The sequence below is a fragment of the Oncorhynchus gorbuscha genome, linkage group LG06 (assembly GCF_021184085.1).
Source record: "Oncorhynchus gorbuscha isolate QuinsamMale2020 ecotype Even-year linkage group LG06, OgorEven_v1.0, whole genome shotgun sequence".
Taxonomy (NCBI): Eukaryota; Metazoa; Chordata; class Actinopteri; order Salmoniformes; family Salmonidae; genus Oncorhynchus; species Oncorhynchus gorbuscha.
The window spans coordinates 69,377,854-69,394,856 of record NC_060178.1 but is presented as its reverse complement, the minus strand read 5'-3'; the positions used below and the strand labels follow the sequence as shown (position 1 = coordinate 69,394,856).

Genomic DNA, 17,003 nt, shown 5'->3' with positions numbered 1-17,003 from the left:
CGTCCCTCTCTCCCAGTAGCAGATGTTGAAGGCATGGAGGTGAATAGAGATGAGAGTGTTTCTATAGCCCACGACAAACATGATGGACAACTCTAATGTTCCTCAAATCCCTCATTCACTTCTTCCTGTTACAATGGACTGGTAGAGACTTTAACCCAAATGCTTTTACAAAACGTGCATGTTTTGGGTTGGGGCTCCCAAATACACTATGTTATGAGAGAAATCAAATGAAAATGATAAAGTGCTGGGTTTATATAACTTTAATGTTTTTACTATATTTGGCAATGTCAGCTTTACATTCTGTGGCTAAAACATGCACAAAGCTAACATTTAGACACATTCTGGTACACCAATAATATATCAGGTGACCACTGAAGGCCAATGCTTTGCTGTAGTCACCTCAATGGAGTGGAAAGGGGATTTTTGAGGGCCTCTCCCTCTTTCGTCAATCCTTGTAGTACCCCCTTCTAATTATATCACACAGAGGAGAGGGGGAATGAGGGAGAGGCAGAAAGGGGGGGGGGGGTGGTATTCTCTACAATATGCTTCCTATTAAATCATATTGGGCTAAGACCAGGATTTGGGGAAAGGGGTTTTAATAATATGCAGTTTACCCACCTTTTGTTTTCTAGAGCACCTGCCTTTTTTCACATGTTGTTGTGTTACAGCCTGAATTGAACATGTATTACATTTATATTTTGTGTTACTGGCCTACACACAATACCCCATAATGTCAAAGTGGAATTATGTTTTTAGAAACTTACAAATTAATGAAAAAATCAATAGCAACCCTTTGTTATGGCAAGCCTAAATAAATTCAGGAGCACAATTTTGCTTAACAAGTCACATAATAAGTTGCATGGACTCTGTGTGCAATAATAGTGTTAAATGATTTTTGAATGACAACCTAATTTCTGTACCCCACACATACAGATAATTGTACGGTCCCTCAGTCGAGCAGTGAATCTCTGGATAAGAGCGTCTGCTAAATGACTTAAATGTAAATGTAAATGAAATCTCAAACACAGATTCAACCATAAAGACAAGGGAGGTTTTCCAATGCCTCGCAAAGGTCACCTATTGGTAGATGGGTAAAAATACAAAAAGCAGACATTGAATATCCCTTAGAGCATGGTAAAGTTATTAATTACACTTTGGATGGTGTATCAACACACCCAATGCACTACAAAGATACAGCTGTCCTTTCTAACTCAATTGTCAGAGAGGAAGGAAACCGCTCAGGGATTTCACCATGACGCCAAAGGTGACTTAAAAACAGTTACAGAGTTTGATGGCTGTGATAGGAAAAAACTGAGGATGGATCAACAACAATGTGGTTACTCCACAATACTAACCTAAATGCCAGAGTGAAAAGGAGGCCTGTACAGAATAAGGCACTAATGTAAAACTGCACCAAACATGGCAAAGAAATTACATTTTTTATGTCCTGAATACAAAGCGTTATGTTTGGGGCAAATCCAACACAACACTTCCCTGAGTACCACTCTTCATATTTTCAAGCATGGTGGTGGCTGCATCATGTTATGGGTATGCTTATCATTGGCGAGGATTAGGGAGTTTTTAATGATACAAGAACCTGGAATATAACTAAGCACAGGCAAAATCCTAGAGGAAAACCTGGTTCAGTATGCTTTCCTACAGACACTGGGAATCTAATTCACCTTTCAGCAAGACAATAACTTAAAACAAGGCCAAATAATACACTGTTGCTTACCAAGACGACATTAAATGTTCCTGAGTGGCCTAGTTACTGTTTTGACTTAAATCAGCTTTAAAATCTATGGCAAGACTTGAAAATGGCTGTATAGCAATGATCAACTACCAACTTGACAGAGCTGGGAAGAATTTCAAAAAGAATAATGTGCAAATATTGTGTGCAACGCTCTTAGAGACTTACCAAGAAAGACACACAGCTGTAATCACTGCCAAAGGTGATTCTAACATGTATTGACTCAGGGGTGTGAAAACGTATGCAAGAGAGAAACTTGTGAAATAAACATTTCTAAAAACATGTTTTCACTTAGTCGTTATGGGGTAGTGTGTGTAGATGGGTGAGACTAAAAATCTATTTGAATTCATGCTGTAACACAACAAAATGTTGAATATGTCAAGAGGACAATGTACACACACACACACACACACACACACACACACACACACACACACACACACACACACACACACACACACACACACACACACACACACACACACACACACACACACACACACACACACACACACACACACACACACACACACACAAATAGCAGTCAGCTAAAGCTCTTGATCAGAGCGTATTTCCAAGACCCATATAAAAAAAGGAGGGACTGGTATAATAAAATGCCCCCAGAGAGACAGTGTGTTATGGGAGAGAGAGGGACCTCCTGGAACAAACGCAGACACAGGAGGGGAAAAAAATGGAGCTTTACCCATTACTGGCAGGCGGTCGGACAGAGACTAGTACAAGTCTAACATATTAACCTGCGTGTATGTGGGTGTGTGTTTGTGTCACAGTTTGCTGCCATAGCAGGGCCCCATGCCACCACACCAACCCAACCACTTAGGTATTCCCACAACCCCACAGGGGCTGCAGCTCAGCTATGCTCACCATGCCTGTCATCCCAGGAATGGAGAGGGGAGAAGTGACCCGGCACTTCACGAGCCTGAACCCAGGCCAATGAGAAGATATTAATTCATGAGACTCCGCTCTGCTAGCCCTCCACCAGCAGGGGAGATTTAGGGAGAAATAAATAACCCCTCTCTCTACACTGCAATTTCTCTTGCCCCCAGAGACGTATGCACACTCGTACAAACTGCAAATGCATCCAACAATTTGTAGAGTCACAAGCTTGAAGTAATCCTTGCGTGCTAGGAATATGGAAATACTGACTACTTAATACACATGTGAATTTGTCCCCTAAAATGGGGGGACTACGCACGAAAAGTGATTTCTAAACGGTTCAAATCAAGGTTTATTTATCACATGCGCCGAATACAGACAGGTGTAGACCTTACAGTGAAATGCTTACTTACAGGCTCTAACCAACAGTGCAAAAATGGTATTAGGTGAACAATAGGTAAGTAAAGAAATAAAAACAACAAAAAATACAGTGAAAAATAACAGTAGCGAGGCTATATACAGTAGCGAGGCTATATACAGTAGCGAGGCTATATACAGTAGCGAGGCTATATACAGTAGCGAGGCTATATATAGTAGCGAGTCTATATACAGTAGCGAGGCTATATACAGTAGTGAGGCGGCTATATACAGTAGTGAGGCTATATACAGTAGCGAGGCTATATACAGTAGCGAGGCTATATACAGTAGCGAGGCTATATACAGTAGCGATACAGTAGCGAGGCTATATACAGTAGCGAGGCTATATACAGTAGCGAGGCTATATACAGTAGCGAGGCTATATACAGTAGCGAGGCTATAACAGTAGCAAGGCTATATAGAGTAGCGAGGCTATATACAGTAGCGAGGCTATATACAGTAGCGAGGCTATATACAGTAGCGAGGCTATATAGAGTAGCGAGGCTATATAGAGTAGCGAGGCTATATAAATTAGCGAGGCTATATACAGTAGCGAGGCTATATACAGCAGCGAGGCTATAACAGTAGCGAGGCTATATACAGTAGCGAGGCTATATACAGTAGCGAGGCTATATAAATTAGCGAGGCTATAACAGTAGCGAGGCTATATACAGTAGCGAGGCTATATACAGTAGCGATACAGTAGCGAGGCTATATACAGTAGCTAGGCTATATACAGTAGCGAGGCTATATACAGTAGCGAGGCTATATACAGTAGCGAGGCTATATACAGTAGCGAGGCTATAAGAGTAGCGAGGCTATATAGAGTAGCGAGGCTATATACATTAGCGAGGCTATATACAGTAGCGAGGCTATATAGAGTAGCGAGGCTATATAGAGTAGCGAGGCTATATAGAGTAGCGAGGCTATATACAGTAGCGAGGCTATATACAGTAGCGAGGCTATATACAGCAGCGAGGCTATAACAGTAGCGAGGCTATATACAGTAGCGAGGCTATATAAATTAGCGAGGCTATAACAGTAGCGAGGCTATATACAGTAGCGAGGCTATATACAGTAGCGAGGCTATATACAGTAGCGAGGCTATATACAGCAGCGAGGCTATATACTATATAGTGCTACGTGTCTGTAGTCATTTAGGCAGGATGCCTTCGTGTTCTTGGGCACAGGGACTATGGTGGTCTGCTTGAAACATGTTGGTATTACAGACTCAATAAGGAACATGTTGACAATGTCAGTGAAGATAGCTGCCAGTTGGTCAGCACATGCCCGGAGCACACGTTCTGGTAATCCGTCTGGCCCCGCAGCCTTGTGAATGTTGACCTGTTTAAAGGTCTTACTCACATCGGCTACAGAGAGCGTGATCGCACAGTCATCCGGAACAGCTGGTGCTCTCATGCCTCAGTGTTGCTTGCCTCGAAGCGAGCATAGAAGTGATTTAGCTAGTCTGGTAGGCTCGTGTCACTGGGTAGCTCGCGGCTGTGCTTCGCTTTGTAGTTTGTAATATCTTGCAAACCCTGCCACAAGACGTCGGAGCCGGTGTAGAATGAATCAATCTTAGCCCTTTATTGACGCTTTGCGTGTTTGATGGTTCGTCGGAGGGCATAGCAGAATTTCTTATAAGCTTCCGGATTAGAGTCCCGCACCTTGAAAGCGGCAGCTCTACCCTTTAGCTCAGTGCGAATGTTGCCTGTAATCCATGGCTTCAGGTTGGGGTATGTACGTACAGTCACTGTGGGGACGACGTCCTCGATGCACTTATTGATAAAGCCAGTGACTTGTGGAGTATTCCTCAATGCCATCGGAGGAATCCCGGAACATTTCCAGTCTGTGATAGCAAAACAGTCCTGTAGTTTAGCATCTGCTTCACCTGACCACTTCTTTATAGACCGAGTCACTGGTGCTTCCTGCTTTACTTTTTACTTCTAAGCAGAAGGATAGAGGAGGATATAATTGTGGTCGGATTTACCAAATGGAGAGCTTTGTACGTGTCTCTGTGTATGGAGTACAGGTGATCTTGATTTTTATCCCCCTTTGGTTGCACATTTAACATGTTGATAGAAATTAGGTAGAACTGATTTAAGTTCCCCTGCATTAAAGTCTCCGGCCATTAGGCACCCCGCCTCTGGGTGAGCGGTTTCCTGTTTGCCTATTTCCTTTTACAGCTGACTGAGTGCTGTCTTAGTGCCAGCATCCGTCTATGGTGGTAAATAAACAGCCACGGAAAGTATAGCTGAAAACTCAAAGCAAATAGTGTGGTCTGCATTTTATCACAAGAGACTCTACTACGAGCAAAATCTAGAGACTTCCTTAGATTTCTGGCACCAACTGTTGTTTACAAATTGTTTACAAATGTTTGCACGTCGGCGAGTAATATTGATGGTAACGGCATATTTCACATTCGCCTTCTGCGGATCCCCGCTGTGTCCTCTGTACCTGCGTTATCTTCCTCTAATACACAATTGGTTGGGCGCCCGTAAAACTGCTACCATTTCTTCCGGCGCCATTTCACCCGATATGGAAGAAAAACACCCTCAAATTAAAGTTGAGTCTTCATTTTAACATCATAATCATTGTATAATTTCAAATCCAAAAGCCGATACAACAAACAATCTGTCCTGTCCCAATACTTTTGGAGCTCACTATAGTTAGATCCCCAAATTCAGCTTGTAAATGGCTACAGGGAGAATGGTTGAAATGATAAACACAGTTCACAACCACAATATACGCTATGTGGGGAATTATGGGGGAGTGGTTTTAAACACCACACACACACACACTTGCTGAATAACAGAAACCTTTTATTCTCACTGTAGCCAAACACTATTGTTCCTGTAGATGTTGTCTCTTGGCAGAGGCCACAGGATCACTGCTAGGCAAACATGGTAGCTACAACAAAACCTTGTCCCATTTTTAGTAGACACTCTTATCCAGAGCAACTTACAGGAGAAATTAGGGTTAAGTGCCTTGCTCAAGGGGACAGATTTTTCACCTAGTCAGCTCTGGGATTTGAACCAACAACCTTTGGTTACTGGTCCAGCGCTCTTATCCACTAGGCTAAATGCTGCCACACATTTAAAGAGCTACTGAACACGCCGATTGGCACGTAATGTTTTTCTGTTGCTCATTTGAAAAATTTGATTTCAGTCTTGGAGGTGTGTTTCCTGACCGATTCAGTTTTTGATTAATTATGTTTGTCTCCCATGAGACACTGTGGACACTAAAACCTATTTAATCTAAGATAACGTCAAAATGAATTAGATTTCTTGAGTTTTGGCCGAGGATGTTTTAGTTGCACAATTTTACATCTGAGGTGTTTGGTACAGTATTTCGCAAGTAAAAAAAATGTGCAATGCCTTGTCTTATGTAAACAGTCAGAAATGCTGTTTACACTCTCACAAGCCACACAAGAGTCGTTAGAAGGTAAGAAGTTATTTTACATAGAATATTATAGGAAACACCAGGACATAGTGTCTATTATAAACTCACATAGTTGCTGTCACAAACTCCAAACTCCACAGTTGTCACTGACTCGTTGGATATTCATTTCCCACTGAGCAAACCAAATTAAATGTATTTACAAAGCAGTTTTTTTTGCTTGGTGGACCATATTCGTTTGACATTTGTCAATAAAACTCATAAAAGCAGCTGTTCATGTGAAATTGTTTTTTTTTACTTGTAGCCCTGGTTGTGCTGAAAAGAAAATGGTAAAACACTTCAATGTGATGCTAAATGTGAGCGCAGAGCAAGCAAATTAATGATAGTGAATTTCAGCTTTTTCACTGTGCGAAGCATGGGACCAATGGAGTTACCAATTCATGGGAGACCTAGGCTACTGTGTAATAGTCCGGACACCTCACACCTAGTTTCTCTACACAGTCGTGTGAGGCCTAACTCACACATGAAGAAGCATTCACATCTAATTCTCACCTTCAGGACATATGCATACACACCCATAGTGATTGAAGATGGATTACGCCTTTTGAATCACTTTCACATGTGAAAACAGCCTGAGAGAATCACATTCTCATGCAATTAGGCTCGTTAAAGTCTAATCGGATTTGCTCTCCACACTAACAAGTCAAATGTCAATAAACTTGAACAGAGTGAAATGGCAAATTAACATCTCAATTAACATAAATTAAAATGATTCCCCCACCAATCCTACTTGGATTAGAGGACAGAATTCCAGCAACAATTTGTAAAATCTCACCTGTTGTCTCGCCCTGACCATGGTTTGCTTTGTATGGTTTATATGTTTTGTTTGGTCAGGGTGTGATCTGAGTGGGCATTCTATGTTGTATGTCTAGTTTGTCTGTTTCTGTGTTTGGCCTGATATGGTTCTCAGAGGCAGGTGTTAGTCATTGTCTCTAATTGGGAACCATATTTAGGTAGCCTGTTTTGTCATTGTGGGTTGTGGGTGATTGTCTATGTTATGTTGCTTGTTAGCACAGTGGTTCAGTAGCGTCACGGTTGTTTTGTAGTGTTCAGTTTTTCCATTAAAATGACGAACACTTACCACGCCGCATCTTTGTCCGATCCTTACTCCTCTTCAGACGAACGAGGAGGAAATCTGCCGTGACACCTGTTCCCAACATTCCCTCCTTTCTAGTAATTCTCTCTAGATGCCAGGCAGAACACAGATTGAACCAGCCTCAAATTTCCACCTTGACATTTCCTTTTCCAACCAGCAGTTACCGTAATTTCCGGACTATAAGCCGCTACTTTATTCCCACACTTTGAACCTCGCGGTTTATACAATGACGCGGCTAATTTATGGATTTTTCCCGCTTTCACAAGATTCATGCCGCCAAAAAACTGAGCACCGTCACATAATGTGACGTAAATCGAGCGCGCTCAAACTTCCCATCATTCTGATTACGGTAGTAAATTTTGTCACCCTCATCATGGCAAAGACACAGAGAAATGCATATGATGCAGCTTTCAAGTTGAAGGCGATCGATCTGGCTGTTGGAAAAGGAAATAGAGCTGCTGCACGGGAGCTTGGCCTTAATGAGTCGATTATAAGACTTTGTAAACAGCAGCGTGAGGAACTGACTCAGTGCAAAAAGACAACAAACCTTTCAGAGGGAAGAAAAGCAGATGGCCCAAAGTATTTGCAGCCACTCGACATCAGTGTAAATCGTGCATTTAAGGTGGCGCTCCGTGTTCAGTGGGAGGCTTGGATGACAAGTGGGGAGAAATCCTTCACTAAAACGGGCCGCATGCGAAGAGCAACTTATGGTCAAGTCTGCCAGTGGGTCCTGACAGCGTGGAGCATTGTCAAAAAATCCACCATCATCATCGGGTTTCGAAAGGCTGGACTGCTGCGTGTTGAAGGGGCAGCATGAGCTCAGCGATGAGCTCAGCGGGGTATTTGCCTCCGGATGAAAGTGACGAGAGCGACAATGAAAACGATCCAACATCGGATGAAGCAATTCTGAGGCTATTCAACTCCGACACCGAAGGAGATGACTTCAGTGGTTTCAGTGCACAGGAGGAGGAAGATAGTGACCAATGACTTTACTGGTAGGCTACTGTTTAATTTTTGTTACAAGCAGTGTTTCGTTAAAGCCTATTTATTTTTGTTACAAGCCGTGTTTCGTTAAAGCCTATTTATTTTTGTTACAAGCCGTGTTTCGCTTAAAGGCTGTGTATAATAGGTGTAAAACAGTCAAGTGAAATTCTTACCTTGAGAACTCTTTCCCAACAATGCAATTTTAATAATATCATAGATAATATAATTAAAAACACAATAACTACAATGAGAGTTAAAGAAACACAAGAATGCGAGTATATACACATCAGTGCCAGTACCTTATTCAATGTGCAGGGGTAATGGAGTGGTTTAGGTGGTCTTACACATACAAAGTGACTGGTAGTAGGAGATACTAAATGGTGATATATACAGTGAACTAAAATATAAACACAAAATGTAAAGTGTTAGTCCCATGTTTCATGAGCTGAAATAAAACATCCCAGAAATGTTCCATATGCACAAAAAGCTTCTCTAAAATTGTGCACAAATTTGTTTACATCCCTGTCAGTGAGCATTTCTCCTTTGCCAATATAATCCATCCACCTGAGAGTGTGGCATGTCAAGAAGATGATTAAACAGCATGATCATTACACAGGTTTAACTTGTGCGTGTGACAAAAGGCCACTCTAAAATGTTTTGTCACACAACACAACGCTACAAATGTCTCAGGTTGGTTTTGAGGGAGATTGCAATTGGCATGCTGACTGCAGGCATGTCGCCCAGAGATGTTGCCTGAGAATTTAATGTTAATTTCTCTATCATAAGCCATGTCGTTTTAGAATATTTGCCAGTATGTCCAACCGGCCTCACAACCACAGACCGGGAGCATGAAAAACAGTCTGTCTCGGGTGGCTGGAGTCTTTTCTGGCCTTTCTCAGATACCGCCTGGCATGTTCATCCTGGATGGCTGGGAGCTCACCCCAAGTGACGTGCTGGGCCGTCCCAGTTCCGAGCGGTGCAGTTGCCATACCAGAAATTGATACAACCAGTCAGTATGTACTCAATGGGGCAGCTGTGAAAGTTCCTGAGGATCTGAGGGGCCATGCCAAATCATTTCAGCGTCCTAAGGGAGAAGAGTCGATTCCGTGCCTTCTTCAAGACTGTTCTGGTGTGAAAGGACCATGTTAAGTCATCAGTGATGTGTACACCGAGGAACTTGAAGCTCTTGACCTTCTCCACTGCGGCCGTGTCGATGTGTTTTCTGTAGTCCACAATCAGCTCCTTGGTCTTGCTGAAGTTGAGGAAGAGGTTGTTGTCCCAGCACCACACTACCAGTCCTCTGACCTCCTACCTGTAAGCTGTCTCATCGCTGTCAGTGATCAGGCATACCACCTTCGTGTAGTCAGCAAACTTGATGATGGATTTGGAGTTGTGTGTGGGGGGCCCCGTGTTGAGGGTCAGCATGGCGGAGGTGTTGTCGCCTACTTTATCCACCTGGGGTCGGCCCATCGAGAAGTCCAGGATTCAGTTGCAGAGGGAGGTGTTCAGTCCCAGGGTCCAGAGTTTGGTGATGAGCTTCGAGGGCACTATGGTGTTGAATGCTGAGCTGTAATCGATTAACAACATTCTCACATAGGTATTCATCTTGTCCAGGTGGGAGAGGGCAGTGTGGAGTTGAATTGGGATTGCATTGTCTGTAGATCTGTTGGGGCGGAATGCAAATTGGAGTTGCTCTAGGGTGTCTGGAATGATGGAGGCGATGTACGCCATGACTTTCAAATCACTTTAGAGGGCAGTAGTCATTGTGGCAGGTAGCCTTACAGTTCTTGGGAACATGAATGATGGTGGTCAACTTGAGATGTGGGGATTACAGAGAGGAAAATGAAAATTACGTGAAGATGCCTGCCAACTGGTCAGTGCATGCTCTGAGAATGCACCATGGAATACCGTTCGTTTCCTCAGCCGTAACCTCTGTGTTGGCTGAGATAGCCGTGTGTGTGGTAGCCCTGTCCTTTAGTTTAGCGTGTACCTGTGTTAATCCAGGACTTTTGATTGGGGAAGCAGCTGTGGGGACAACGTCGGCGATGCATTTCCTGATGAAGCCCAAGGCAGAGGTGGTTAGCTCATCGATGCTATCGGCGGAGTCCCGAAACATATTCCAGTCAGCGCCAGCTAAACAGTCCTGTAGCATAGCCTTCAATTCAGAGGACCATTTCTCTATAGAGTACGTCACAGTTACTTCCTGTTTGTGCATTTGTTAGTACACAGGAAGCGCACCCTTTTGCGTCTGGCAAACCCCTCACCCCTAAACCGGCATTAGAGAAGTTCCAAAGCAATAATCAGTACAAATATAACCATATTCATAGTTTCATACATACACTACGGTTATATTGAGCTACCGTACATTTGCAGTGCTATATACAGACCGTTTCTGCTTGTGTATCACTATTGCAGCCAAGTTTATAGTACTGAGTCAGACTCAATACCTTACCTAAGCCATGCTATATTCAACAGGACTGAGATTGATCAAGAGTGCCTGAGTTTGGCTGTGTGCATCTGTGACAATGTGTGTGTGTGTCAGTGTGATTTCGTGAGCTACAGTATTCTGTGCTGTGAGAGCGTAAATTGGTAAGTGCATATCTGGTTTCATGCGTGTGTGATGGCTGAAACTACTGCACAAACCCGCACCACCTGATCTCATCAGTCCTCCTCACACAGTGCTAAAGTGCAGTCGAGCAATCCCAACCCCAATCCCAATTCCAACCCCAATCCCAACCACAACCCCAATCCCAACCACAACCCCAATCCCAATCCCAATCCCAACCCCAATCCCAACCACAATCCCAACCACAATCCCAACCCCAACCCCAACCCCAACCCCAACCCCAATCCCAACCACAAACAAAAACGGAATAATAAAAAACTAGCCTCCATTCATTATTGGTACTATCCATGTGAAAATAATAGCCTGTGATCCATTGGGCATTCTAGAGAGCAGAAGTAACTGGTGAGGATAAAGAAAATGCCCTTGGTTTTAGTGGATGGCATGGACACAGGAAACATGCTAGGCTCCATTACTGAACACTTGTTGATCCAACCCTGGCAGGGTTGAGGAGGAAGGAGAGGCACAAAGTAATGATATCAGCTAGCTACATCAGTGTTTACACTGTGCTAGTCCTGGAGGAGCCCTATATGTGCTGGATTTAATTCCAAACTGCACATTCTCAGCACATTCTCAAGGGAGACGCCTTCTTCAGAGGGATAGAGCTAAGTGAGCCAGTTTGGTGTCACTTTAGGAAAGTTAAGAGTGGGACTGCATATAGTGCTGTATCATCATAATTGGCTGCATTCACCATCTGATTCATGTGCAAAATTAGACTGTATCCATGATCCTATCCATTCTACATGAAGCCATTATGTAGTAATCTCAGAGCAGTTCCACGACTTCCTCTGGCACTCCACAAGCACAAACAAGCCTCCTCCAGGCCAGGCATAATGTGATCCAGCTAAAAATAAAAACCTGTGTGACTAAATAGCCTGATCATTAATCAAATCTCCCTCCCCCACAGTCAACCACTGGAGGGAGGGATAGAGTGACGGAGAGAGGGAGGAAGAGGGAAATTGACTGTGCGGGTTCAACATTTGCATCGTGTGTTTACCCAACAGAATCAATGAAATGATAACCGGAGCCAAGTGTGCTAGAGCATGGCAGTGCGAAGCATGACCAAACACAAGGAATGCTCCTTAGTTAACGCCATTTTCCAAAGGGGAGACTTGAAAACATTTACCCTCCACACTACAAACCATCGACCCAGAAAAACTTAATACAGCCTGATTTAATCCCCCAGATCAGACACAAAGAAGGAAGCCAAATTATGTTTGAAGAGCTCTTGGACGTTCCCCATCTCTGAACAGAAGTATTCCTTTGTTGGTAATTTTGTTTGGCCTGGTCTAACCTTATGTATTCAGGTTATTAAAGGTATTAAGGCGTTTAAAAACTTGGATGAAAGTTGAGCTATATATTTTATTTTATTTTACAGTGCACAAAACAATTGAGTTAAGGTGTCTTAATACAAACGGCTACTCTCATCAGTGGGTGCATCACCCCCACCCGCTCCGAACTGCCGGCAGGGTGATGCCCCCGCCCCCTTCCCAAAGGGATTTCCCAAGGACGGGAAGAACCACTGGACACCCGGGCGGGCATGGAAACAAGCGCACACACAATCATCAGGACCAGCACACATGCTGTATACAACTTGATTTATTTAGGTTATGTCTATGGCCTTCAAACTCATCTCTGGACCTCGGAGCCAGTTCCACTGCGTTGTTTCATTGTTCCCCTCTAATCAAGGACTGATTTAGACCTGGGACACCAGGTGGGTGCAATTCATTATCAGGTAGAACAAGAAAACCAGTATGCTCCGGACCTCGTAGGAAAAGAGTTGAATAGTCCTGTTCTATGGTTTACATGTGTTCTGATAGTGTGCCAGAGACCATCTAGTCCATTGTCATAGTCTTGAAGGCCGCTCGTTCCATAGTCCAAGAAGTCCTTTAATCAAGTGTCCATTCTGAAACACTGAGGTTTACACACTTTCCAATTCCTAGGTATTGTCCGTTTGACTGATAGTTGGGCCAGAGTAATGATGCATAGCGTGGTTCTAGGTTGGATCTTACCCTACTCCCTAGTAGGTACACTACAGGAAACAGTGGGATACATATATTCAAGATTTCAGACAACACATCAACTAACTCAGTCCAGAATCTTTTGACAGCTGGATATTTGCAGATGCATTAGTGTACCGACCTCACCACAGCCATCCCAACAAGTCTGAAAGGCTTTGTTTCATGTTTTTCAACTTGTGTGGTGTGATATATGCCCTTCGTAAGATCTTCATTTGATCTACTCTTAATCAAGATGAGAAAATACTGATTAAGCTCTGTGAAATGTCTTAGTCATCATAAGATAATCAGATTCCACTAATATGGTTTGATCTAAAGTTGCCTTTCAGTAATTTGGCATTGCCAGACACTCTTGGCAGACTATTGAAGGGTGTGTGTGTGTCCACGGTTACTAACCTGAGTCATCTTGGCCAGGTCCAAGGAGGGTCGTGGTTCTTGAGCATCCTCTGGTCTCCTGCGCTTCATACCGATCTTCTTATCGTTCAGGACGCAGGGCTGGGACTTGCTCCGCGACAGCCCCCCAGTCCTCCCTGCGGTCTGCCCAGCACGTCTCCCCAGCTGTGGGTTGCAGTCCGGTGAGCTGGCCCCCTCTCTGTGGTGGTCTGGCAGGCTGATCTGCTCATGGGACAAGGAGAGGGGCCTGAGAGAGTGGTGGTAGGAGAGGGAGGTAGGGGAGGCAGTGAACAGGGGGTGAAGGGGCAGGTGCTGGTTGAAGCAGGGAAGCTCCAGGGTGCCTTCTGTGGGGTTGTTGGAGCGGGATGGCAGGCTGAAACTGGAGCTCCGCTGCATGGCAGGAAAATGAACCCCTGAAGAACTTCCACCACCTCCTATTCCACTTCCTCCAGAGCAGCGCTGCACACTCCCCCCGCTGTGGCACCTCCTCTTCTCCACCGCCGTCCACACTCGCGACCCCTGGGGTCTCCATGACGACCTGCAGCTCCCAAACGCTTCGGAGAAGGACAGTGAGAGTGAGCGGCACTGGCGCTTGCTAGGGGGCGCCGTGGCGGCTGAGGTGGAGGTGGCGAGGGCCAGGGACTGGGTGGCTGCCAGCTTGGCATCGCCCAGGCTGAGGTCTCGAATGAGGCTGGTGATGGCGGTGGCGGTGCCCACCTCACGGCCCCAGACCCGGCTACTCCGCTGACACTCCTCGGGCAGAACGTCCCACAGGCTCTCCAGACTGGCGCCGGACTGGCAGGGGGTCTCTGGCTGGACGGCACAGCCTCTGCGCAGGTCTAGCCACCTGTCTGCCTCTGGAACACAAGGACACACAATAAAGGCATGAACACACACACACGTTATGTTTTATACTTTATATATCATCTAATTTTGAAGTGGGAATATAAATCAGGACATAACAAATGGGAAGCTTGTATCAGGGGCCTAATTTGAAATCATTACTATGTTCCTCCTATATTACTTCTCCCCCAAAGTTTCCAGGGTGAGGTTCAATGTGCAGTGTGCATCTTCTTCCCGTATGCGAGTTGGGCTTCGTGTTAGGATGTCCAAACCAGTAAATAATCACACGTGCATGCACACGCACACTTAGACAGTAAGCAGTAGCAGCTCTTGGTTAGTTAGACAGTAAAGTGTATCCTGGTGAGTATCGCCACATCTGTAGGAATTCTAATAGAGAGAGAGAGAGAGAGAGAGAGAGAGAGAGAGAGAGAGAGAGAGAGAGAGAGAGAGAGAGAGAGAGAGAGAGAGAGAGAGAGAGAGAGAGAGAGAGAGAGAGAGAGAGAGAGAGAGAGAGAGAGAGAGAGAGAGAGAGAGAGAGAGAGAGAGAGAGAGAGATGGAGCACATCACTCAAGGTCTAGATTCTCAGTAAAGGTGGTTTAAGACAGGATAGTAAAAAACAGCTAGCTATAGACAGGGGATTGGTTCAACCCAAGCTGCACTTCTTGACAGTACATTATCCGAAACAGAGCTGCTAGCTCTAGATCAACGGTTGAATTATGGCTGGCAGGGAAATAGTCTGAGCTTATTGGTATTACAAGATTCTACAAGCAACCTGGCAGCCTCTACTAGACATGTCAATTGACAACATACGTCATGAATGAATCACATGTTTTATATAGCACTACAGTTGTCACAGAATGCTTAGTTGGCACGAGGAGGCCTAAGGGCAACAGTGGCACGGTGGTGTTTGGCCAAAAACAGTACCAGTCACATAACAAACACCGACTTTCAGGTCTATGAACCTGACAATGTTGTGCCACTTGTTTTACTGTTGATGGGGGTTTCTCCAACTGAAAAGTTAAGTGAAGACCAGTTTAGACAGAAGGAGAACTTCCAAAAGTCCTCTGACTGGGGAATATATGTCTTAGTCCGGGTGGGTGGCTTCCTCCAACAATGACAGAAATGCAGCCTGACTTGATTGGTTTAAATTCAGACAGAACTTGACAAATGAATATGCCAACATTATTCATCACAGGCACAAAGGAAGAATATGACTGTCCAGTGGGCAAAACACCACACTGGTTCTGGCTAATGTAGCCGCTACTGATCTCAAAGCTAGCACAGATCTCGGTTGATTCCCAATTGGCAACCAGGGGCTCATCTCTGTCCAAATCCATCCCTTCAAATGCTCCTTTCCATTTTTGCCCTCTCTTTGGTGGGCGGAAGTCTTTGTTTCAGTCCCAAAGAACAATGGACGGGGGCTGCGACATGACCTGACAAGAATGTCAAGAATACAAAATGACAATAGGAGAAAGCATCTAAAAGAAATGACCTCGCCCAGTGGAAAAATGTGTTCTGCAAAGGACTGCAATCCCAGCAAAAGCCATTTAACAGCATACATTGTCTTATGTCAGCTGTAGCAGATACAGTATCTACAGTACCCCTCTCCGGTACATGGGGCAGATGACGGCGTGGTCCAAAGGAACTCTTACTTACAGTAGCTTGTCTTTTAACATAGGGGGGGGGGGGTATTCGCTGAGCCAAGGAAATCATTGACAAAGGCCACACAACACTCCATTACTTTTGAGTCCAATGAGTGCAGTGCACAGCTCATTGTGAAGGCAGGTGCACACTGGGCATGAGAGGGAGGCGAGAGACAGATGGTAAAAGAGAGAAGTGAGACAGAAAGAGAGTGACAGAAGGGGATCAGTAGAAATAGTGAAAAGGGGAGGGGAGCTTATAACAAGACATAAAGCTGGTGAACAACACAAAGAAAATGAAAATAAAGCCTGATACAAGACGGTAAGAAACGTAAAATGGTGAGGATAACAGAGCAAAGGCCTTAGTCTGAGGGATGGATGCACTCACCCACAGTGCCACAGGAGAAGAGGGTAGTCCCTCTGCTCATGGTGCCGTGCTTACGCTGTCGATGGACAGATGGAGGGAAACAGACAACGAGGACATGGCTTAGACTAGGCTCATTTATCAGACTCTAAACATGTCCGTACATAACTCTCCAAGCATCTCACACACACACACACACACACACACACACACACACACACACACACACACACACACACACACACACACACACACACACACACACACACACACACACACACACACACACACACACACACACACACACACAGTCCCTGTTTGTCCTAAAACGTACAGAACAATTCAGAAAGGAGAACAAACAGGGTGGTGCAGTCAAGCTCATAGAGAAATGGGGCAAAGGGACAGAGTCATTAACATTGCTGGGAGGCACCTTAGGTTCAATGTCACAACAAAACAGTGTCATGACAGCACTACTAGACACCTTACAGTACACACTGGGGGCTATAAAGAGGTACAACTAC

General features: G+C 44.6%; 1 protein-coding gene across 1 annotated transcript in view; it reads right to left on the bottom strand.

The window, feature by feature from the left end:
• The window catches only part of LOC124038273 (protein FAM53B-like), a 52,293-nt gene that overhangs the window by 3,098 nt on the left and 32,192 nt on the right, over positions 1-17,003 (bottom strand). The window contains exons 3-4 of the mRNA XM_046353919.1: positions 16,507-16,561; positions 13,638-14,491 (exon numbers count right to left, since the gene is read on the bottom strand). Of these exons, the coding sequence (XP_046209875.1) occupies positions 13,638-14,491; positions 16,507-16,561 (909 nt within the window). The remainder of the gene's footprint in view (positions 1-13,637; positions 14,492-16,506; positions 16,562-17,003) is intronic.